General features: G+C 42.2%; 1 protein-coding gene across 5 annotated transcripts in view; it reads left to right on the top strand.

Moving 5' to 3' along the window:
* ATXN10 (ataxin 10) overlaps positions 1-26250 on the top strand; it is a 154900-nt gene that overhangs the window by 115524 nt on the left and 13126 nt on the right. For 2 of the 5 annotated variants that reach the window (XM_032645778.1, XM_032645777.1), the window contains exon 10: positions 11433-11496. In XM_032645778.1, the coding sequence (XP_032501669.1) occupies positions 11433-11496 (64 nt within the window). Of the gene's footprint in view, positions 1-11432; positions 12424-13011; positions 19656-26250 lie in introns of those variants that run through there. The other 3 variants (XR_004351781.1, XR_004351780.1, XR_004351782.1) reach the window with 3 other exon arrangements.

The following is a 26250-nucleotide window of genomic DNA, read 5'->3' as shown; positions in this document are numbered from 1 at the left end:
TTTCCTTCATCAGTCTTTCTGGAATTTTTCCATTCTATTAATGTTTACAGTGAGCCAGGTCTTGGTTTTGGTTCATCTTTTCTCTGTGTTCTTCCTCTCTAATTCACTGACTTTTGCCTGTCAGTCAAGAGGAACAAAGATAACAGTGATAGCAGGCTTCTCTCCAGAAATAATGCAAAACAGGAGTCAAAGGAATGACATCTTTAAAATACTAATAGAAAACTAGAATTATATATCCAACCAAAATATCCTTCAAAAATGAGGGCAAAATAAAGACATTTCCAGACAAACAAAAGTTGAGAGAATTTGCTGTCAGCAGAACTGTGCTATAAGAAATGTTGAAGGGTGTTGTACCAGGTGAAGGAAACCGGTACCAGCTGGAAACCTGATTCTATACAAAGAAATCAAAAATACTGGAAAAACTAAATATGTGAGTAAGAATAAAATACCTTTATCTTCAATCTTTAATTTTTAAAAAATATCATCAGCTCTTTGAAGCAATCATAATAGCAATGTATTTGGAGGTTTATAATGTATATAGAAGTAAAACGTGTGAGAGCAGTTGCCCAAATGTCAAGTGGTGTATACAGTTGTAAGGTTCTTACATTTATGTGAAATAGTATAATATTATTTGTAGATAGACTAAAAAAGTTAAAGATCCATATTCTAAACCCTAGAACAACCACTTTAAAAAAAAAAAAGGAAAGAGTTAGTTAATAAGCCAATAGTGGAGGGAAAAAGATGGAATATTTTAAAATACGCAGCCTAAAGGAAGTCAGGGTAAGAGGAAAAAGGGAACAAAGTACATTTAGGTTAAAAAGAAAACAAATGTCAGAATGATATACTTAAACACAACTATATTGATAAGTACATTAAAACTAAATGGCTTATATATTCCAATTAAAAGACAGACTGTTAGACTGGATTTTAAAAAAGCAAAACTCAGTTATATGATAACTACAAGAAATACACTTTGAATATAAAGATGAAGATAGGTTAAAATGAAAGAATGAAAATGATATACCATGCAAACACATAAAAAAGGTGGAGTGGCTATATTAATGTCAGACAAAATAGACTTGAGATATACAGAGGGATATTTCATAATGATTGAAGGATCAGCTCATCAAGAAGACATAAAAACATGAACATACATTGCAAATAGTAGAACTTCAAGTACATTAAGCAGAAACTGGCAGAACTGAAAGGAGAAACAGATCTGTAATCATAACTGAAGATGTCAGCTCTCTTAGGAAATTCTAGAACAAGGAGAAACTCAGGAGTAATACAAAAACTTGAACACTGATCAATGAACTTGACAAATTAAAGTTTATAGAGCCCTGCACCCAGCAGCTGAATACGTATTCTTTACAGTACACATGGAACACTCACCGAGGCAGACCACACACTGGACCATAAAACAAATCTCAGTAAAATCGTGATAATGTTTTCTTAGGTCAGTCTCCCAAGACAAAAGAAATAAAAGCAAAAATTAACAAGTGAGACCTAATCAAACGTATAAACATATAATCAAATGTATAAACGTTTCCTTTTGCATAGGAAAGGAAACCATAAACAAAAAGAAAAGACAACCTTCCTACTGGGAGAAAACATTTGCAAACGATTTGACTGACAAGGGCTTGATTTCCAAAATATACAGACAGCTCATACAACTCAACAGCAAAAAAACAACCCTATTAAAAGATGCGCAGAAGACCTAAATAGACTTTTCTCCAAAGAAGACTGTATACAGATGGTCAATAGGCACATGGAAAGATGCTCCGCATCTCTGATTATTAGAGAAATGCAAATCAAAACTAGAATGAGGTATCACCTCACACCGGTCAGAATGTCTGTCATCACAAAGTCTACAAATAGTAAGTGCTGAAGAAAAGGGAACCCTCCTCCACTGTTGGTGGGAATATAAATTGGTGCAGCCACTGTGGAAACCAGTACGGAGGTTCCTTAAAAAACTAAAAATAGAATTACCATATGATCCGGCAATCCCACTCCTGGGCATATATCCAGAAAAGATGAAAACTCTAATTTGAAAAGATACATGCACCCCAGTGTTCATAGCAGCAGTATTCACAACAGCTAAGATGTGGAAGCAACCTAAGTGTCCGTTAACAGATGAGTGGATAAGAAGATGTGGCATACGTATATACAATGGAATATTACTCAGCCATAAAAAAGAATGAAATATTGCCATTTGAAGCAACGTGGCTGGACCTAGGGATTATCATACTAAGTAAGTCAGGCAGAGAAAGACAAATATTAGATGATAACATGTATATGTGGAATCCAAAAAATAATACAAATGGATTTATTTACAGAACAGAAACAGACTCGTAGACAGAAAAACAAACTTTTGGTTACCAAAGGGGAAAGCGGGGCGGTGATAAATTAAGATTTTGGGGTTAGCAGGTACAAAGTACTATATATAAAATAGATAAACAACAAGGATTTACTATATAGCACAGGGAAGTATATTCAGTGTTTTGTAATAACCTGTAATGGAAAAGAATCTGAAAAATAGAGAACCAAATCACTTTTCTGTATATCTGAAACTAACACAATACTGTAAGTCAGGTATAGTTCAATAAAGAAGAAGAAGAGGAAGAAGCCATGTGAAGGTGAAGGCAGAGATCTACTAGCCGGAGAACATCAAAGGTGGTCAGCACACCACCAGACGTTCAGAGTGAGGCATGGAACAGATTCTCCTTCATAGCCCTTGGAAGGAACCAATCCTGCCAACACCTTGATCTCAGACTTCTAGCCTCCAGAACTGTGAGAGAATAAATTTTGTTGTTTAAGCCACTCGGTTTCTGGTACTTTGTTACAGCAGCCTTAGGACACTAACACGATAGCCAAAGCAATTTCACAGCACGGAGTTAGAGGACTGCGCTGCTGCTTTCGTGACCTACTAGTAGGCTAATTAAAGCAGCGCAGTGTTAGCATAAATATGGGTAGATGTATAGAGAGTCCAGTACAAAGTAGAGTCCAAATATAGAGTGAATGGGGAAAAGCTAGTCTTTTCAACAAATGGTACTGGAACAATTATACATCCTTATGGGGGAGAAAGAAGAACCTTGACCTTTATCTTGCACCAAACTCAAAAGTTGATTTATAATGGAAATACGAAAGCTAGAATTATAAAACCTATAGAAGAAAACATTGTGGATGTGTTGAAGAAAGCCATAATTGCTTAGGACACAAAAAGCACTAATCATGAAAAATATTTTGATAAACTGTTCTTCACCTAAATTTAAAAGTTACGCTCTTTGAAACGCAGTTAAGAAACTGAAAAGGCAAGTCACAGACTAGGAGAAAATATCTACAGTCCTTATATCTGGCATAGGACTCACCCGTATCCAAATTATGTGAAGAACTCCTACAACTCAACAAGAAAGAGTAGCCCAGGTAGTAAAATGGGCAAAATATTTGAACAACAACCTCATAAAAGAAGATACAGAAATGGCCCATAAAAGAAGATACAGAAATGGCCCATAAGCACCTGAAAAGATGCTACACATCAGTCATCACGAAAATGCAAACAAAACCCACAATATGATGTCACCTAAAAAGTCTGACAGGACCAAGCGTTGTTAAGGATCCAGGGTCACTCAGTTGCATGGTTGGAGGGAATGTAAAATGGTACAATCGTGGTGGAAAACAGTTTGGCAGTTCCTATAAAGTTGAACATACACTTTAAAAATGACCCAGCAAGGGCTTCCCTGGTGGCGCAGTGGTTGAGAGTCCGCCTGCCGATGCAGGGGACACGGGTTCGTGCCCCGGTCCGGGAAGATCCCACATGCCGCGGAGCGGCTGGGCCCGTGAGCCATGGCCGCTGAGCCTGCGCGTCCGGAGCCTGTGCTCCGCAGCGGGAGAGGCCACAACAGTGAGAGGCCCGTGTACTGCAAAAAAAAAAAAAAAAAAAAGTGACCCAGCAATTCCACTCTTAGACATCACCCCAGGAGAAATGAAAACACGTGTCCACAAGAAGACATGAACACATAGTGTTCGTAGCACCTCTATTCATTACAGATAAAACTGTCCATCAACATGTGAATAGATAAATAAATGGCATATTCATAATCAGAAATAAAAATAAACTACTGATACATGTAACAACATGGATGAATCTCAAAAACATTGAAAAAGAGTTCTTTTGATGTGCTCTTATTATAGTATAGAACAGACAAGATCTACCTCTAGTGACAGGAAGCAGATGGATGGTTACTAAAGCAGTGATTATAGAGGTGCACAGGAACTCTGGGGTGATGGAAATGTTCTCTATCCTGATTTGTCTGTGGTTACACAGGTGCAATTGCAGTCCCCTGTGTGTAAATGGGGACATCTCAACAAAGTTTATTTCATAAGTAAAGAAAATAGCACCCGGGGGAAAAGTGTGAAGGACAGTGTCTTCTGTTTTAGGAGTTCTTTCAGGGTTTGCAGCAGATCTCAGACTTTGTTGGCCTCGATAGGTGCTCTTGGACTTTGCGTAAATCAGGAGTCCACAACTCACTGCATGTCGGAATCACCCGAAGAGTTGGTCTAAGACACTGATGTCCAGGCTTTGCTCCCAGAGATTCTGATTGATGTGTTCTGGGGTTGGGACCACGGCATTGGTTGTCTTCGAAATCTCCCCAATTGATTCTAATGTGGCGTCCAGGTTGTGAACCTCTGGCCTAGGCTTTTGCTCTGAGTCCTAGAGAAAGACTGAAATGCAGGTCGTGCGCTTTCTTGTTGCTTCTCGAGTAACATCCTTAATTGTTCCTCTGGTATAGCAACTCAATCGTGAAATGCCTAGTCGTAAGCGGCACAGAACAGCGTGGAAATAAATGCAGCACACAGGTAAACAATACTTATTTTTTTTTTTTTTTTTGCGGTACGCGGGCCTCTCACTGCTGTGGCCTCTCCCGCTGCGGAGCACAGCCTCCGGACGCACAGGCTCAGCCGCTCCGCGGCATGTGGGATCCCCCCGGAGCGGGGCACGAACCCGCGTCCCCTGCATCGGCAGGCGGACTCCCAACCACTGCGCCACCCGAGAAGCCCCAACAATACTTATTTTTGTGAGGCTTAGAGTTGATTGTGGAAGGCAGAAGCCAGCAGAGGAGTATGGATGGAAATTAGTAACCAGAGGTGTACCCAGTTCATGAGACAGTCAAGAACATAGTACTAACTTAGAGCAACCCATACCTACCAGATTTCCTATGATTGCAGAAATGTATGTTTATATATTCAGACTTTGCTGAGCAAACAGCTTGTGCTCTGTGAAGGATTACCATGTCCAGCCCTTTTCAAGTATGGAAGGAATCCTATGGAACCTCAAAACCAAGTGAAAATAATATTGCAGACTGCTGCCATTTCCTGTGTCCTTACTGTGTGCTGGGTGCTGTGCTGAATGCTTTCTTGTGTAAACCTTACTTTAACCCTGTGAGGTGGGCACAACTCTCTTGTTACACGTAAGAGAATCTAGACTTCATGAAGCTCAGAACCCTCCACAGGTTACACAGCTAGAGGGCTGAGCTGGATTCTCTTGTAGGTCTGTCTGCCTCCAAAAGTATCCCTCTTTCCTCCGTGTGCTTGGGATGGTAGTTGGTCTCACCCCGTGGGCGGGCACACCCACATCTCATACAAGATGGTGCACCTCATCCAGCATCCGCCTCCATCCCCTCGAGCTTCGAGCCTTCTGAGTTGCCGTCACGCCTCTGAGAATGGCTTCACCTGTAGATCAGAGCCTTGTCCGAGCGTTGCCACACCCATGTTGGTTGTGTGCTCGCTCCAGCACAGGACTCTGCTGATCTTTGTGTGTGTGCGTTTGTTTTGAGGCGCTATGTTATGATCACATTTTCACCAGATGTTAGTTACGTTGATTCATGGGGCGTTTAAACAGGAGATGCAGTCCTGCATTGGTATTGTGCTCTTGTCTTTCTTCAGGTTTTTTTTATTTTTGTATTTAGCGTTCAGTGTGAGAGCAGACAGAATAATTGAGGCTCTGCTTTTTGGTCAACCTAATACATTTTCCTAAAGAAGCTTAGATATTAATTCAGGTTGGGCCCACACACTTTGCAGGGTGCATTCTCTGAGATTACTATTGGCTTCAGTGGGAGAGAACAGTTAGCAAATCAGTGAGTTGTCCTGCTATTTACAACTCTATTTCCAGAGGCTAAATGTTAGTTTGTTTAAGCCAGACTTACTGCCTTGTTGAGATGTGTTACATCCTGAAAGCGTTGACTGAGCTTGGCTCCTTGTTAGGAACTACAACTTGTGACTCATTCATGGTGGGTCTAGAATCAGTTCCCAACGTGTTAGGTAAAGAAACAAACAACTTCCTTGTTTCAGGAAGCACGAACAGAAGAAAGCGTGTTAATTCCCTAATTGTTTCCCCCCTCTCCTGACAGGAGCTCCATGCTGCAAGCCCAGCGGCAGCAGGAACTTGTAAAACTTGAGCTTGGTGATGACACAGAGCATCAGTCACTCCTCCTGGAGGTGTTGCATCCTGGGATTCTTTTCCCAGTGACCGTAACCTGTGTTCACTCTTCAGTGTATATTGTATGTTTGTCATGATGCCACTGCTGTCCTCGTCTAGAATAGTTCACTTATGTTATCAACATTTAATGAATTTCTATAAAAAATTATCTAATATCATTTCATAATGCAGTGGTGTGAATGAGAAATATTTATCTTAGGAAAGCAGATCCCTCAGTTCAGGCATGGCTCTAGTGTAACCATGATTTTCAAGATCTCTCTAATTCACCCTTACTGCCTGCTTTAAAATGTCAGTTTTTAGCCTGTGATTTTATTTCCTTTACCCATTTAACATATCTGAGAAGTCTACTCCCCACACCGAAAACAAGATGTTTTTCTTGCACTGAATAAGAGATCCTTAATACTTTCTCACTTACAAAAAAAAAGTGGTTTTTGAAAATACATCTACAGTTTTGCCTCATACACAGTCGAATTGTGACTCGGCTTTGTGGAAGTTATCCTCCAGTTTTCCTCGTGCTTTTCTTGGGAGCCAGCCCTGAGCTCCTTGCCCCAGCCAAGTGAACTTCTTTCAGTTCACAGCACGAAATTGCCAACTACGCCGTCACCCCTGTGGCCCTGTATTGAGTCTTCACTGAGTGCTAGTCAGCACGGTAATCCGTGCCATTCTCAGTCACCCTGTGAAGTAGGTCCTATCATCCCCATTTGACAGGGGAGAAAACTAAGTCTTAGAGGGTAAATGACTTGCCCAAAGCCACCAGCTCAGAAGTGCTGGAGGGCCAGACTCTGCCCCCAGCGCCGGCTGTGCAGCCCTCGCTCTTCATCCCTGCACCGCCGCCTCCCGGTTCCTGGAACACCACATGTTCCTTCTGATGTCCCAGCTCTTGCGTGTGCTCTTCCCCCTGCCCGGAGCGTTCTCCACAGCCCCTTTATTTCTGTGTTTAATTCCTGTTCGTTGTTCTCACCGTGAGCTAAAGATCACCTCTGCAGGGAGGCCTTCCCTGGGAGCCCCATGCTATGTGGTCCCCTAACAACATCAAATACCCAGCTCCTCTGGCGTGGAGATGCACCCACGTTCCAGAAGGGTCTAGATCACACGTTCGCAAGGAGCTGGTGAGAGTCCACGGCTGTTCTTGCGCTCTGTGCCGGGCAGCAGGCATGGCTCCTGTCCTGGGTCTCTCCGCTTCACCCCGAGACAAGTGCATGTGGTAGGAGCCCTCCTCTCCCATTTGCAGGCTTCGTTGTTAGCACCCTCATCCTGCGGGTGGGTGCAGGGCTGATTATTGGACAAGTGGGGGTGTGAGGGTTGCATGGAGAAGCTTTGGATACAGTCTCAGGTGGGGCCACTACCAGTATGGCCATAAAGTTTCCCTCTGTGCCTCTCAAAAAACATGAGGTCCAACCCTCAGTAGTGGGCTAACCCTCCATGCCAAAGCTTCTCAGACTATCTGTGATGAAGAACTAGCTATCTTTTCCCCAAACCATCCTGGACCAATATGTTTATAAAAGATAATATAAATGAATTACTAGAAAACAAAAAACAATTTTAAGACATAGAAAATTCAAGCCCAAATTTTATTATAAGATTCAGCAAACATAGCATAAGTATGTTAAATTGCTGGCACAGTTTCTCACTCTTTCACACACTTTCTTGCAGACTGACAGTGCTCTCCAGACCTCACTTTGAAAAGCACTTGTTAGTTTAAGTGGCCATGGGGAGAGTACCTAACTTTTGAGCCTCAGTTTCTTTATCTGTAAAATGGAACCAGTAATACTTACCCTGGCATTGTCAGAATTAAGGGAAGTCATTTAAGTGTCTGTCATTGCCTGGTAGATGCTGGTTGTCTGTTAAATAGCAGTTCATTAACCACCTTCCAGTGCCTCGGGAAATTTATAGGAATTAGATTTCTTCTCTTCTTTCCTGCCTTCAGCAAGTCTCTGTATCACAGCCAACTGGAGATCTGGTTTCTTTCAGTTGGACCATGGTGGTTAGAATCCTTAAGTCATGTTGGGAATGTTCATTGCTACTGGCTTGTCTTTGCTTCTGTGCCTTTTCAGTAAACAGCTAGGAAGTAAACATTTTTTAGAAAGAAAAGAGAAGAATGTATCATGAGTTCATGCTAGTATTTCTAATTGAAATGTAAACTACTTTGATTTGATACTTCTTTTTTATGCTAAGAATCTTGGTTCCTAATGACATAAATTACCCATTTTCTTTAAACTAGATCTAGGAATAAGGGTTCAGAATGCTAATCCCAGTGTTAATGGTGCTGAGACGACCTCGTGCAGCTGTGGGACTGCAGTTCCATCTGAGCTCAGGACACAGCTCCCTGGGGACGTCCCATCAAAATACTGTTTCAGTTCTGTGAAGTAATTGTCTTTGTTTCACATGTTGTCGGATTAATTTGTTTCCATTTTCTGTTTTTATAACTTTATAAATTCATTTCTTCAGAATTGAGCTGTAATCGACATATAACAGTATGTTAATTTCAGGTGTACGACATAATGATTCAGTATTTGTATATATGGTGAGATAGTCACCACAGTAAGTCTAGTTACATGTATTATAAACTTAATTTCAAAAATTTCGTAAAACATATACAGGATCCCAAAGTCAAAATTGTACGACCGGGTACATTCACAGAGGTCTCACCTCTGTTCCTGTTTCATCCACTTCAGTCTCTGCTTTGCTCTGTAAATAACCATTATTAGTTTTTTATTTTACCCTTCATTTTTTTTAATATAAAAAATCATCTGTTTCTCCTCCTTTATTACACAAAAGCTTCACATATAATCCTGTTCTGCACTCTGCTTTTTTCACTTACCATTGTATCCTGATATCTCCATAGCATTACGTTAGTGATCGTGGTTTATTCAACGAGCCTATATCGATGGATGCTTGAGTTGTTTACAGGATTTTTCTTGTAAATTGTGCTACATTCAACATCATTACTCCTCAGAGCAATGCAAATCAAAACCACAGTGACGTACCACTTCACATCCACTAGGGTGGCTAAAATAAAAGACAGTGTTACCAAGGATGTAACGAAATTGGAACCCTCATACATTGCTGGTGGAATGTAAGATGGTGCAGCCGCTTTGAAAAACAGTCAGGCAGTTCCTCAAAATGTTAAATATAGAGTTACCATATGACTAAACAATTCCACTCCTCGGTATATGGCCAGAGAATTGAATACATATATCCATTCAAAAATAGGTACATGAAAGATTGTAACAGCGTTATCATAATAGCCAAAAGTTTGAAACACTTCAAATGTGTGTCAGTGGATGAATGGAAACTGAAATACATATGCAGACATTAGAATATTATTATTCAGCATGCTGATACATGCTTCAACATAGATGAACCTTGGAAGCATTAAGGTAAGTGAAAGAAGCCAGTCACATACTGAATGAGTCCATGTGTATGAAACGCCCAGAATAGGCAAACCCATAGATACAGAAAGTGGGTTAGTAGTTGCTAAGGGTTGGAGAGAGGGAGAAATAAGAGTGACTGCTGATGGGAATGGAGTTTAAAAATTCTCTTTTAAAACTCTCTTGACAAGGCAAGGTCTTGCCCTGTCAGCCCAGTTTAAAAACTCTCTTGGGGGTAATGAAAACGTTCTAAGATAGTGGTGATAGTGAGACAGCTTTGGGAATATGCTAAAATCCGCTGAATTGTATATAAATGGGTGAGTTTTATGGTATGTGAATTATACCTCAATAGAAGTCTTATAGAAGTGTAAGCTGTGCTGAAGTAAATAACCTTGTACAAACATAATTCCATGTGACACTGTATTTTTGATCCTAGAAATGGGATTACTGGGCCAAAGAGTACATAACACATGTGATTTTGCTGCGTATTGTCCAGTTGCCTCCCATAGGGATCGTGCCACTTCGCATTCACTCCAGCAGTGTCTGAGGGTGCCGTTTCCCGTCACCTTACCAGCAGCGTGTGTTGTCACACGTGGTGACTCGCGCTTCTGGCAGCTGAGAAATGGTATCATAATTTGCCTGCATCTCATCAGGAGCACAGTTGAGCAGATTCTGATATCTCTGCAGTCCATCCGCATTTCTTTTTTTCTGTGCCATTTATGTTCATGTGTTTTATCCATTTTTCTGTTGGATTGTTGGTCTTTTCTCAGTTTCTACAAGCTCTGTATATATTAAAATATTAACCCTTTACCTGTGACATCTTTCAGATAATTTTTACAGCTTTCAATTTGCCTTTTTTTAAAAATGTAGTCAAATTTTAAAACCTTTCTCTGTTGCTTCTGGATTTTGAGCTGTAGTTAGAGATGTTTTCCCTGCTTTTGGCTTAGAAAAAGAATTCACTTACCAATAAACTGAGACTCACTTGTAGTATATCCTGGTGAATAATGTTAGGAAGAGATCCACTTTTATACGTTTTAAAGAAATTTTATTGAAGTATAGTTGGTTTGCAGTGTTGTTTAATTATACTTTTTTTTTCCTTTATTTTTGATCTAACTTTTTCAGCCATATGCATACACATATCCCCTCCCTCTTGGACCTCCCTCCCACCCCACCCCCATCCCACCCCTCTAGGTCGTCACAGAGCACGGAGCACGGAGCTGAGCTCCCTGTGCTGTACTGCAGGTTCCCACCAGCTATCTGTTTTACACATGGTAGTGTATTTATGTCAAAGCTAGTCTCCCAATTCATCCCAATTATACTTTTTTATATGGCTGTCCAGTTGCCCGACATTTTTGAGGAAGGGTGAAAGGAAAAAGTATCACTTTTTGTCTTTTATGTCTGTTTTTAAATATTTCTGGATTGATATAGGTGTTTCAGGTAATTGCACAAACAGTATAATTATAGCAGGGAGTAAGGAAATAAAAAAGGAGCAACAGATCACCTATAATCTCCAGCCCTTCCCAGGCTGTTTCAGCGTGTCAATTTGTCTTCTCTGTTCTTCGTAGGTGAACGAGCTGGATGGCATCGCCCTGATCCTGGACAGCTGTAGCATCGATGACAAAAACCCCTGTATCCTTGATGTGACTCACAAGCGTTAGTTCACCCTCGGGGGCCTTAGCGGAACAAGGCCCTTGCCTGGTATTCATCCAGGAGGCAGCTGGCTGGCTTTCTTGGTGGCCCGTTCCTAAGAACTAAGCCACTTTCTCAGGGTTCGGGGCTGGAGGGTCCCTCCTGCGGTCTGTGCAGCGTAGTGAGCTCAAGTTTTCGAGGTGACTAGGACATTCTGAACCAGCCTTCTGCTACAGAGTGCCTTAAGACTCTGAGGCAGAAGCTCGTCCATGGCCCCTGTGTTCGCTGCATGTCACTGATGTCACCTTTCCAAACACTATGTGTCCCTGGAGTAAATGTGAAGAAGCTTACGTTTTTTTCTGTGGAGATTTGAGGTATCCAGTCCTCTGGAAGAACCATTTTAACACTAGTTCGGAGGCCTCTGAGACCTCAAGAATGGGGAGAAACGTTTCAGTGGCTCCGGATTCTGGTTTTGGTTGGGTACGGTCTTGCGACCCTCTGTTAGTGATGCTGGGGGCTCTGGCTCTTGCCCTTACCTGGTTTGACCACCCTTCTGGAAGGTGTTCTGCAGGGAACTTGCTTCTTCCCCCGCACTCCACCAGCCAAGGTCTTGCCCTGTCAGAAACTGATCTAGTACAGTGATGAGGAGCCAGGGACTGGGTACAGCCTGCTAAGTTTGAGAGGTAATCTGATTAACTTCAAGACCTTCCCTGGTGAGAATCCAACTCAGCCCAGTCCCTTGCCCTGGCTACTGTGTGGCCTTGTGCCTACTGCAGGTGGGGGGCAGGGGTGAATAAGGCCATTGCAAGGACTTTGAGACTGTAACCCTATGGGAGACCGAGGAGGAGGGGAATTCTATTTTTAAGATGCTCACTGTGGTTTCTGTCAAGAAGAGAAAAGGAGCTGATGAAAATCATGTGTTTCAAAGTAAGTAGATTGAGAAATGCTTATTATTTGTGCTAAAGATACTGTCATTTGTCTGATTAGCAATAGAAGAAAATCTCCTATTTTAAAGAGCATGATAGCTTATAAGCTCAGTCAGGGAAAGACAAATGAACAGCCTCAGAAGACTTTTTTGTTCAAGGTAAAACACAGTCGGTTCACTGCATTGCATTATGGTCAGGCACCACAGGCTGTGCTCATTGGAGAGTTTTGAAATATTTTAGCCCCAAAAAAGGAAAGGAAAAAGAAGAAAGCTTTCTGTCACAGGAAAGCAGTAAAAGAACGTTCAGGTGTAACTGCAGGTGTTGCATTTCCTGATGAAAAAGATGATTTATTGAGAACAAAGAAATTCACCCAGCTTTACTCTTATATTCCCTGAATTGACCTTCTAGTGAGAAAAGGTTTTTATTGCTAATCTTTGGCCTTTAGCAAAGACCAAAAACTTAAAAGGCTGTTGCACACAGCACATCATAGTTCTGCAGATAGGCTGCATGTGGCTCATGCTTACAGAGTCTTCTATGTTGGCATCCTCCTTGCCGGATATTCATTCATTCATTCATTCACTTCTTTCAGGCAACATTTATTGAGTCCTTACTGTGGATTTACATACATGACAACACTGTGAAGCAGATACTGTTATCCTTATCCGCCCTATTTGTGAGTGAGAAGATAAACTGAGAGAGCCTTAGTGACTTGTCCTGAAGGTCAGACCCAGAATTTAAACTTGGTGTGTACCTGATTCTTAGCTGCTTTCCTAAACTGCCTCCTTGTAAGTCACTGGGAGGGAACAGAACACGTACAGAGAAAGCACAGTAACATATTCACGTAGTGGAGAAATTACTAAGAATTATAAATTGAAAAAATATAGATGGACAATCTACATAGATAAATGTTTTTTTAAATGATAATTAATGAAGCATTGCAAGCTTCCAGAATCTCCTTTAAATTGTCAAGAAGAGGCAAAATGTTACATGTTTCGTGTTATGTACATCTAGTAACTCCTTGGACTTTTGTTTATAAACCTACTAGATTTTCAAGACGTACAAAATACACTTAACAAGATATGAGACACATACCAAAATATGAGAGCAAAGGGAGAATGATGGCTGAATGGTCAGAAATGAAGAAGTATTATAGCCTCGGGATTCAATTTTTAGATGTGAGCCATAAGTTAAAACCTGGCCTCCCTAGTAGCCAGAGCAAATAGGGCCATAATACAGATCACAGGGTAAATCCGCCCCATGTTCCTCCTCCACACTGTTTCTCAGCTCCTGCTCTCAGGCAGGTTTTCCCAACAATTATTTAATTTCCCTGACCTTGCCTCCTTACCTCTCACTCACTCCCCCACCCCCATTCATATGTTTTTTTTCTTTCCTATATTTTTTATTCATCAAAATAATAAATCTGTTTGTTTGTTTTTTTTAATGCCAGAAGGTGTAGAATGGGGGAGTGAGTTCTCTGGCTCCACCCTCCACACTTTGCAGTTCACTCTCTCAGCTCTTTCTTCTAGTAGTTGCTTTTCTGTAACTAAGTAATATGCTTCGCTGCTGTTTCTTGATATATCACATCTTGATGTTACCTGTTTACTTTGTTATGACACTAGGATTTAGCTCTTGTATACCACCTCCTCTCCTCCCTCCCTCATGCTCCTGCTATAGTTACGATCCCATTTGCTCTGTTGCCTGCATGACTGGTGAGGCTGAGCATCTTCTAAAATGTTTATTTACCATTTGGATTGTGTGTGTGTGTGTGTGTGTGTGTGTGTGTGTGTGTGTGTGTGTGTGTAAAATGTGCTTGATCAAAACCTTTTGCCCATTTTTTCATTGGGTTATCTTTTTATAATTTGTTTGTAATAGATCTTTATATATTCTAGATAGAAGTTCTTTGTCAGCTACATGTGTTGCTAATATTTCCTTTCCCTTGTTCTATGACTTATCTTGTCATTCCCTTTATAGCTTTTTTTTTTTTTTTAATTAACAGAAGTTCTTAACTTTTAGTCAAATTTATCACTTTTTCTTTATGGTTAGTTTTTTAGGTGTGTATCTTGTTAAAGAAATATTTTCATACCCTCAGGTCATGATGATAATCTGTATTATCTTCTGAATACTTCATATTTTTATCTTTTTATTTATTTTTTAAAATTTTATTGGAGTATAGTTGCTTTACAATGTTGTGTTAGTTTCTACTGTACCGCAAAGTGAATCAGCTATACGTATACATATATCCCCTCTTTTTTGAATTTCTTTCCCATTTAGGTCACCACAGAGCATTGATACCTTTTATATTTAGGTCTATAGTTCACTTGGAGTTGATTTTTTTGTATGGTGTGAGTTAGGGGTCTATTTCTATGTTTTTCCACATGGACACGCAATTATCCCATCCCAGTTATTGAAAAGAACACACATTGTCTACTGTAATGCCAGTTGTATCGTAAGTCAGGTGTCCATATATGTGTGAGTCTGGACTCTCTTTTCCTTTCCATTGATCTCTGTGTTCTATCCCTGTACCACTACTATGGTGTTAAGTACTGTCACTTTCTAACATATCTTGATATGTCGAGTGAGTCCTTCCAGCTTGTTTCTTCTTTTTTAAGAGTATTATGGCTATTTTTGGTCATTTGTATTTGCCCATAAAAAATTTTAAACCAGCTAGTCACATTCTATACATTCACACTTGTGAGTTTTTGTGCACACGTGTGCTTACACACATGTACACACATGAAATCACCACCAACAAAAACAGTGTAAAATCCCCACATGTTGAATTACTCATTGAGATTGCTTTGGCTAAAATCAATGTAATGAGAATTGACATCTGAGTCTTCTAACCCATGAACATGAACATGGTATATCTGTCCATTTATTTAGGATTATTACTTTTCAGCTTTTATTCCTCTCTGTGTATTTTTATAGCTTCTTTGCGTGGATTTTAGTATGTATTATTTTGGTTATCATGCATTTCAAGTGTTTTCTAATTTCTATTATGTTTTTTTTTTGACCCATGGATTATTTAGAAATGCATTTCTTAAATTCTGAACAAATAAGAATTATCTTTTGGAGATTGATTTCTAACATAAATTCATTATGATCAAAGAGCACATATTGATGTTCTTTGTCCTATGAAATTTATTAAGACTTGCTTGATGACCCAGTGTATGGTCAGTTTCTGCAGCTGTTGTGTGTGTGCTTGGAAATCACATCTGTTCTCTAGCAGTGGAGTACAGTTTTTTTAGGTCAAGTCTGTAAAATTTTTACATTTTTAGTGATATTTTTGTCTACTTTGGTTTATTGGTTGTGGAGAGAAATGTTTTAAAATACCAGCCTACGATTATAGATTTCTCTAAATTTCTCCTTTTAGTTATATAACATCTTTCTTTATATATTTTGAGACAACATTATTAGACTAAGGTGTATAACAGGTCTTGAAAAATATCCCTGTTGTCACTGTAAAGTGACCCTCTGTATCTCTCAAAATGCATTTTGCCTGTTACTAATACAGCTACTTTATCTCACTTTTGGTTGGTATTTACATGGTATAAACCTTTACAGTCCTTTTATTTTCAGTCTTTCTGTGTCAGAGGTGTTTGTTGTAAACAGCATAGTTGATTTTTTCTTAATCTAGTTTCTTTGCCTTTTATCTATTGCATTTAGCCCGTTTATATTTACTGTAATTACTGATGTGTTTGTATTTAAGCTACTCTGGTTTGCTTTCTATTTTATTTTATTTTTCTCTCTTTCTTTTGGATTGATTGTTTTATATTGTTCAATGTTTATCTTTTTCTGGTTTAAAAGTTTTTAATTCTTTTTTTCTATTCTGTTAATAGTGCCCTGGGAAATTACAACATGCATCCTAGACTGAGGAAAATCTAATGTTTTTCAGACCTTTACCCCCTTCCCAGATAATACAGGACCACTCAGCACCCCCCAATTTATATGCTGCTGTTGTTATATATTTTTATTCTATTTTTACAACTCTGTAAGATGTTATTATCGTAGTTCTATAACGTCAGTGTTCATTTAGATCTATCCACATTTGTACTGCTTTCCTGCCTTTCACCCCTTCTTATAGCTTTGTCTGTCCGCCTGGGATCATTTTCCTTCGGCCTGAAGTCCTTCTTTCAGAATTTCCTTTAAAGTGGGTTCATGGGTGAGGAACCATATGAGTTTGTTTGAAAATGTATGCCTCATTCCAGCATTTTGTTGTGATAGCTACAGGATCTCATTGTTGTAATATGTATACTTTGACTTAATTCTAGTATTTCCAGCATGGTATCTGCACCCTCTGCATCTGGTATCCTCCATGCCAGAGTGTCTCTACTTTACCCTTTTTGTTGGATGGATTTGGGACATAATCTAGAAGGAGAGTCAACAAGACTTGGTGACACTTCAGAGGCGGGAGAATAAAAAAGAAACAGCATCACAGGTGACTCCCAGGTTTCTGACCTGAGCAACTAGATGGATGGAGTTATTCCCACATTTATTGAGAAAGGGAATAATTTCAAAGGAGAATATAGACAGATGAATGTGTTCATAAGCTTCATCATTTGCCTGTTGTCACCAGTCACCTCTGAATTGTCAGAGTCAATGGATGCTTTGCAGTTCTCATCATATTAAAACTCAGTTCAACAGATCTCATCACTTCCTCCTTAACATAACACGTTTTTCTTTCATGATGGTACCTCCTCTTGTTTTTTTTTCACGTCTTCCTGGCTCCTTCTCCTTATTCTCTGTTGTTTCTCCCTCTTCTACACGACTTTTAAACGTTGGAGTTCTCCTGGACATTCCAGAGCTCAGGCTCTCTCTTCTCACTCTACGTTTTCTCCCTAAAGAATCTCACCCATTTATTCCTTTATTCGTTTATTCATTCAATGCTTATTGAACACCTTTTATGTCCCAGACACTATTCTGGGCCCGTGGAATGACAGGGAATCCTGTAGGGAGGCTGTTGACATCATGCAGGCAGGAGATGACAGTGGCCTGGGTCAGGCTGGTAGCCATGGAGATGGGAGATGAAGTTGTATTCTGGGTATTCTGAAGGCTTTAAACATCATCTGTTCACCTTTGTCTACCAGATGTAACCTCTAGACAGACCTCTCTTCTGAGTCTCAGGCGTATGTCTCTGACACCCTGCTTAACATTTTGCTTGCATATCTTACTGACATCCCAAACCTAGGATGTCCAAAGTTAACCTATTAGTATCTCTGCAAAATTCTCCCCTGTCTTTTTCAATAAATGTGGGAATATCTCCATCCATCTAGTCGCTCAGGTCAGAAACCTGGGAGTCACTCATGATGCTGTTTTTTACTCTCTTGCCGCTAAAGTGTCACCAAGTCTTGTTGATTCTCCCTCCAGAATACATCCCAAATCCACCCATTTCCCTTCATCTCCACTGCTACCATCCGGTCCATACGCACCTCACCCCTGGCCCGGATGTCAGCAGTAGCTTCCTAACTCATCTTTCAGTTTCTGGTTTTGTTGTGTTGCGGTGATATTTATTCCCCATCCATTCAGTGCAGTCTTTTAAAACCAAAATAGGGCCATACCTCTCTGCCTCTTGACTCTCCCTGCCCCACACCATCCCTCATAAACCTGCCCATTTACGAAACCTCCAAGCCTGTCCATTGTCCTGAGAATAAATCCACAGGCTCCAGCACGTCCTGAGAGGTCCTGTGTGGTCTTGCCTACCTGCCTTTTCATTTACCTCCAGAGCGCTCTTCCTTTTTTATTTTTTCTTTTGCCCTACCCAGGTACGCGGGGACTTTCTTGCCTTTTGGGAAGTCTGAAGTCTTCTGCCAGCGCTCAGTAGGTGTTCTGTAGGAGTTGTTCCACGTGTAGATGCATTTCTGGTGTATCTGTGGGGAGGAAGGTGATCTCCGCGTCTCACTCTTCCGCCATCTTGAAGCTCCTCCCGGTCTCCCTTTTCTAGCATTCCCCAGAGACTCTTGGTTTTTTGTGTCTCAGATCTGTCTGATTTCTCACCTCAAGGCAGTCGTTAATGCTCGTCTCTCAGCCTGGACTCTCTCCCCTGGCTCAGTCCTCCTCGTCTCCATGTCCACCTTCCCCGTCTCTTCCTCAGGGAGGCCTTGCCAGTTGACCCCTCCTAGAACCTGCTCTGTTCCTTCAGCTTACCACAGTCTGTAACTGGATGAATATTTGTGCATTTATGTCTTAATTACCCTCTAGGCCAAGGCCCATATGGCAGGGGCCATTTTTTCTGTTTTTCACCTAAGTATAATATGTTGCTGTCAGGTGCATAGTAAATGTCCAATAAATATTTCTTAGATGGGTAGGTGACAGAGTAAAACAGTGAACAAATGCATGAAAAAGCAGCAGCTTGAGGAAGGGGTGTGTGTGTGTGTGTGTGTGTGTGTGTGTGTGTGTGTGTGTGTTTGGTGGGTGAGGGGTGGTTCAAAGCACAGGAGAAATTTCTCCCATGGGTTTGATGATTCTCTTGTGAATTGAATAAGCGTGGTTTGGCAGTGATACTATTTCAGCTTGGTTTGGTTTAACCCCTTCTAATAACTCACACCAGTCAAGCTTTCATTGAACTTTAATTTCAGTATTTTGTGTTAAAAAGCAATAGATATTTCGGATATGCCTAGGCTAGGAATCAGTGCAGAGATAGTAAACGTCAGTTAACAAAAATACCTCCGTTCTCTGATCACCCCGCATGGACTGGCTGCGTCCGTGTACTCACGCGTCCTCCACGGGGTGGGTGGGGGTGAGGGCTCGTGTTACCTTAGGGTAGTAGTCCTTGTTCCCCGTGGGCAGTCTGTGGTTTGGACCTTATGAAAGACTTCCTCTTTACTTGGGGATTAGGAATTTCAAGGTGGCTGAAAACTCTCCCAGGCTGAGAACAGGGCTAGGAGGCTTACTGTCCCATCTCTTGGAGGTGGCTTCTAGAGACTGACTGGGGTTTCTAGTTCCAGGGAAAAGACAGCATCTCAAAGGGGTGCTTCACCCCAAAGGACAGCGCTCCGCGACGGCTGCTGCGTCAGGGACACAAGACCAGCTGTTCACTCGCCGGCTCCCTTGCAGAGACCCGCAGTAATGACACAGTAGCAGATGCCATCGGAAAATTCCAGCTCCGCTACCACAGGGTCCATTTCTTATTTGTCATTTATTGTGGCAAGTGGGATTTTTTATTGTTGTTGTTTCCAAATAGAAACAGCTGAGCTTTATTTGAAATGTTTTCCCTTGATTCTCTTTTGATCTATGTTTTGATCAGTTGTCCTTGATGTGGGTTTTTTTTTTATATTGTTTTTATTGGAGGGGGAGGGGACAGGGATAGGATGAGAGTCTAAACAAGGTTGGGGTTTTTTTCTGTTCTTTCTTTTTCTTCCCTTCTGTTTCCTTCTTTCTTTTTTTATTGAAAGCCCTCATTTGTAAGTTTTACTTGTGTACAGAAATGTAACTGTTTATAGGAATAGTAACCAAACAGCATTTCCCCAGTGATCTCGTGTTCGGGAAGTATGGCATAGTGGCAAGACCATCGGTTCTGGGGCTAGACAGATGCAGATTCTGCCCCTTCTTAACCTCTAAACACTTCACTTAAACCTCTGTTGTGAGTTTTAGCTTATTTATCTAAAATGGGACCTATCCCCGCAGGGTTATGGTGAATGTGAAACGTCATCATGTTTGCAAAGTGCTCAGCCTATAGTTTCTCAACAAGTAGATGTTCTCGTACAAATATCCTGTTACAGCTGTTAATGCCTAGGAGAAAGGTGTATTTTCATCTGTGACTGCACTGAGTCAGTGGTAAAACTGAAATAATAATGATAATAATATCACAGGACAGAAGAGAGAGTCCTCAAACAGATTAACACATGCCCAACAAAGGCGCCCCTGTAGCTGAGCAGAAAAGGATGGTCTTTTGGGGGGTTTTGGGGTTTTTTTTTTTGGTCTCTTTCCATAAATGGTGCTAGACCTATTTAATATCCGTAGGGGGGAAAAAGCCTACCACCCCTGCCTCTTCCCATTCATGAACATTAATTCAAGATGAATCAGAGACCTTAATGTGAAAGGGAAAACACAAGAGCTTCTAGAAGGAATCATAAGAGAATACGGTTATTGTCTTAGAAGAGGCAAAGATTTCATAAACAAGGCATCAAAATTATAACCGAAAAGCGCTAACTGTAAGAGAAAGACTTTGAAAAGGTTTGTGCATTGTATATATCTGACAAAGGACTCATACCCATAATAAATAAAGGACTCCTGCAAAACAACAAAGAAAAGGTAATTCCGTTTTTAAGAATGGACAAAAGACCCGTGGCATTTCACGAAAGAGGAAATCAGATAGATGGCCAGTAAATGTGTGAGAAGGGCTCAGCGTCATCGTTCATCAGGGAAGTGCAAATTGAGCCCACAGTAAGGAGCCCACCAGAATGGCTCGTAAGAGGACTGACAGCACCCAGTGACGGCAAGGATGTGCAGCAGCCTGAACCTTAGTAAACCGATGGTGGAGACGCCAACTGGAAAAATGCCCTTGGAAAACTGTCGGTGTCTGCCAACACTAGGCGTCTCCCAGCCCTGTGAGCCAGCAGTCGCGCCCCTGGCTGTACCCCAGGAGAAATGCATACACATATCTAGCAGAAGACGTGTGCAGGAGCCTTCCTAGTCACATTATTTATAATAGCCCCGAAGTGGAAACATCCGAAGTCGCCATCAGTAGTAGAACAGAAGTTGTGGAATGCTCATTCCGTGGAACAGTACACAGCGGTGAAGAATGAGCTGCTCTGGGCAACAAATGGATTAATCTCACTAACACAGTTTTCAGCTAAAGAAGCCAGATTCAGAAGGAGTATACGCTGTATGATTCCATTTACGCGAAGCTTAAGAACGGGCAGCATTCATCTGTGGCCACAGCAGTCAGAATGGTGGCTCCCTTGAGGGGTAGGAGGGCGGCTGTTGATAGGGAGGCGTACTTGGAGGCCCTCCAGGGTGCTGGGCGCATTCTGCATCTTGATCTGGGTGGGGTCATGTGATGGGTGTGTGTGCGGAAACCCGTCAGGATGTACACGTAGGACGCGTGCGCTCTGTTGCTCCTCACGTTAAAATGTTTAAAATCATTGAGTTATTTCTCGGTGCCAAACCCTATGCTATACCCTTTACATACATTATCTCGCACAATTTTTTTTTTTAACAAAAGCCTCTCTGTTGGGAACTGTTATTTTACAGATGAGAGAAGTAAAGCTCAGAGAGTTGGTTCCCTGACTGCAGCTGGTCCGGGCTCTCCCAGCTCCTGAGTGGCAGGACCAAGGTGCGAGCCCAGGATTGTCTAGTTCAAGTGTCTAGACTTCCTTGCAGGTGCTTCCTTCACTCCCTCACAGTGTTTCTTCCAGTCTCCCTTTCCTGGGGGACATGTGGGCATTCAGATGGGTTGGATGCAGCCTTGAGTTAATTAATCCTGTTGTGTCTAGCACGTGGTACCCACTCCTCTGCTTTGGCCTCAGGTAATAATCGAGGTAGATACCTAAGCCCTGAGGTGGTAGCCGCCTTGGAAAACAGGTACCTCTGCCATGGCCAACTCCTTCCTCTTCTAAGACTTGAGCATGTGTGTCTTCCTCCTGGAATTTTCCCACAGTCCCCCTTAACTGAGCCCGAGTCCCTCGTCTTGATCTTCTGCAGATCCGTTGTGTTACCCCTGCCACTCTGTGAACATAGCACATGGAAACACCTGGATACGTAACTCTTGCCCTCTAAAAAAGTCTATTCTAGGCGGGATCTGTATCATATTGCACACCCCACATTGGACCCTGTGTGTTACCACAGTGTGTCCCAAAGCATTTTTTTTTCTGCAGTATCTTAAATAGCTATTATATGAGGGAAGGCTTCTAAATAATACACATATGTAGGACCTGTGTTAAGCAGGTGTCTCTCTTGCAGGGCACCACAGAATCTTTACTGTTCTCATATGCGTTTTGGAAACTCTGGACTACAGTGCCACATCTTGGGGAATGCAGGAATTATAGTATAAACATGGAGACACGTTCCATTCTATACTTTTTCTTCATGAGGAGTCTAGCTTGTGACTGCGCCTGCCAAGCAGCCACCAGAGGGAGGCGTTCAGGGAAATGCCTTAAACATTTCAGAATGGCACAGCTGGCTAAACTTGATGTTGTTTATAAAAGGCATCCGTGAATTTCCACACCGGAGAAGTACTTATGCGGTATGCACAAAATGATACGTTTCTGCTTTTAATATCTTACTGTGCCCATCCTAACGTTCAAAGCAGACATCTTTCTGCTGAAATCAGTCTTTCCTCCTCCTCCGGAGGGGAAGGACTATCTTCTATTGACTTCTGTGTCCCCAGCATTAAACAGCTGGTGAACCTTCAGTGATCATTTGTTCAGTTGTTGAGCTGACATTAATTAAAACTAGAAAACCTCTTAATGCTGTTTGGCTTTCAAAAGGTAAACTTTGGGTTTGGCTTCCCAGTGATTTAATTTGGTTTTTTAAAGCCTCTCATTGATTCTCTTACCCTCACCTAGTGTGATTGAAGATGTGCAAACCAAATCTTTCTCCCCGTCCAAAGCAAACAAGTGCACACACGACTTCGCAGGTTAGCGGAGGCCTCCCTGGGACCCTGTGTGAAGCAAGTCAGTGAGGGGCTATGGGTGGGCGATGCTCAGGTGCCACTCCCAGGCTGAGGAGAGCGTAACACGCTGCCACCCTGCACCCCACACACGCTCACACAGATGCAGGCCAAGGCGTCATCTAAATAGACCCGTTCAGGGGCTCCCCTGGTGGCGCAGTGGTTGAGAATCTGCGTGCCAATGCAGGGGACACGGGTTCGAGCCCTGGTCCAGGAAGATCCCACATGCCACGGAGCAGCTAAGCCTGTGTACTACAACTGCTGAGCCTGAGCTCTAGAGCCTGCGTGCCACAACTACTGCAGCCCGAGCGCCTGGAGCCCGTGCTCTGCAACAAGAGAAGCCACCACAATGAGAAGCCCGCGCACCACAACAAAGAGTAGCCCCCAATCGCCACAACTAGAGAAAGCCAGCTCACAGCAACGAAGACCCAACACAGCCAAAAAATTTTTTTAAAAGAGTCAAAGGGCACAAACCTGATGGATTTGACTATATAAATAAATAAACAAACGTGTTCAGAATGAAAGAGGGAAGAAGCCCTGTTATACGTAGCTTCTACGGTATCCTAGCAACTGGTTCCCCAGGGCCCGAAGCCGAAAGTTGGAGGAGTGGGATGTCATATCTTGCAGGAGGCTCTCACAAAAGTGGACTCTGTTTCCTTGTTCAGGTGTTTCGGCAAATAGTCCCAACTCTTTTAAAATGAGACTAAAATACTTCAGGTTGTACTCCTTCAGATGGTGTCTACTTAGCTCTTAGTTGTGTGCTTCTCGTTTTCTTACATCCCTAAGATCATAGCGGCTAGAAATGAAAACTATTGTCAGCACGCTGAAACGTTCGCATGTGAAGGCTGCCGAGCCGCGCGTGTTTCCTACGCGCACGGAGAGGCCAGAGTGCGTGGTGTGCACACCTGCCCGCTGACCTCAGGCCTGCGCACTCGCCTGGGCTCTGGGTCGGTCTTGCCAAGCCTGCCTCGCTCAGCTGTCCCCGTGCCTCTCGGAGGTCAGAACGCATCCGGTCCTGCTCTATCTTGTTTACTTGCATGGAAAGCACAATTGCTTGAGGTTTATTGTCACGTAAGGTAGAAAATGGGAGTCTGTCCTTTTCCAAGGTGAGGTGCCTGGCGTGAACTGCGTCACCCTTGCTCCCACTCAGCCTGGGTGGGGACGGGGCAAGGCGCCCTCACACCAGAAGTAGTGAGACAGGGTCCTCGGAAGCTGCTCCCTTCGACTCCCTGGCTGCCACTTTAGCCACCTGGCTTTGAGGTGACACCGTGTTTTCTTAATTTTACTATCAGTGTTTTAAGTGCCGCCATATAAAATTAATTTCAAACCAGAAACAAAGCTTTTGCGAACATTTGTTGCCATTAATTTTTGTTCTTAAGGATCCACTCCTGTGGCTGATTGATTTAACAAATGCTGTCTGATGAGCGAAACTTTAGGGAAAGAACGTCGCTGGGAAACCACGTTAGAAATAACTTGCTTAAATGATTTCGCGTTAATAGTCTTCCGTGGCAGTTGTGAGTTCGCTAGCCTAAGTATTTTGAAACTAAAAGAAACTATATGAAACATCTGTTTATTGTTATATTACTTTTGGTTTTCTTTTAAAAACTTTTGACGACTTTATTTTTTAAGAGCAGTTTTAGGCTTACGACAAAGTTGGGAGGACAGTATGGGGACTTCCCATTTTCCCACAGCCCTCACACATGCAGAGCCTCCCTCATCAGTAACCCCCAGCAGAGGGGCACTTCTGTTTTTTTAACAGAAGTTGAACCTATGTTGACACGTCATTATTACCCAGAGTCCATAGTTTAAGGGTCCACTTTTGATGATGTACATTCTGTGGGTTTGGACAAATACGTAATGACACGCCTCCATCGTTGTAGTATCACACAGAGTATTTTCACTGTCCTAAAACTCCTCTGCGCTCCACCTCTGCATTGCCCCTCCCCTGACCCTGGCAACCACTGATCTTTTCCTGTCTCCATACTTCTGCCTTTTCCAGACTGTCACAGGGTTGGAATCACACAGCACGTAGCCTTCAGATTGGCGTCTTTCACTTGGTAAAGTGCACGTAAGCCCCCTCCACGTCCGGGCATGGCTTGCTAGCTCCTTTCTTTCTGTAGTGCTGAAGAATATTCCATTCTCTGGGTGTACCAAGTACTTGTTTTTCGAAATTCTTTTCTCTAACGCTGTTTGCATCATGGTCGCTCTGCACACCTCCCCGGTTCTCTCTATAGTATAAAGTATAGTTTAAAAGAACTTCTATAAGTCTTGACTCTGTATTTCAGAAGTTGTATATCTGACGTATAGATTAGACCATAAAGTAGTAAGTCTGAAATATCAGCCTAAAATTCACCTGCATGACAGTTTCCCTCAGACACTGCCTCCCGTGGGGCTGAACTCAGATTCCAGGCAGCCTGACTCTGCAAAGGATGTGCCGGACGCCTTTTGAAAGTACATTCAGCACACAGTTTACCAGCACGAGGACATCCAGAGTTTCAGTGCTTGGTAATCTTACCTCACTTCTTTCCCCAAATGGCATTACCAGGCTGTCTCACTGGGCCTGTTGTAGTTGAGGTAGACTCCTCCGGCTGTCATGCTCAGGGTGGTCCCCGAGGGTGAAGATCTGCCTTCAGAAGAGCCACTGAATTTAGAACAGCAGGATGACTGCCTGCACGCAGAGTGCCCAGAGCACTTCCCGGCACGTGGTTTGGGCTTTAGAAGTGTTGCCGTTGTTATTTAGATGTATATATTTTCTGACAAAGTTAATTAATTGGCAGTTTTTCTTTTTACGTTTGCGTTCTTTATTCAAATGAGCAGTGACTTTGCGTGTGTTTTTAAATCACTGTACTTACATAGCACTGCCACACAGAATCCATATTTTGCAAGACACTTGAGAGGTCGGGTTGCTGAAGTTTGACGCAGAGAAACATGTTCTAGGTACCCTGACTAATGTCAGTATTTTTGCCTGAAATGACCTTAGTCAGAGGTAGCAGTGACAGAGAAGGGCCTGGTCAAAACATCGGTGTGCCACAGCCATTTCACACCACCGTTAAATAGGAACTGGCTGGCTGTCTGTTTTGTGGTCATCATTCTTAGCAGGAAGCGTTGGATTCTCTGTACCACTTATTCGTCTAGAACCGTTAGATTTTTAAAAAAGCCCTTACTGGGCGAGTGAGCCCGTGAAGGGATGAGGTTGGCCCTAATTGGATACAGACAAGG

The sequence above is a fragment of the Phocoena sinus genome, chromosome 10 (genome assembly GCF_008692025.1).
Source record: "Phocoena sinus isolate mPhoSin1 chromosome 10, mPhoSin1.pri, whole genome shotgun sequence".
Lineage (NCBI taxonomy): Eukaryota > Metazoa > Chordata > Mammalia > Artiodactyla > Phocoenidae > Phocoena > Phocoena sinus.
Note: the sequence above shows the minus strand (reverse complement) of the source record. Positions and strands in the feature narration are given on the sequence as shown.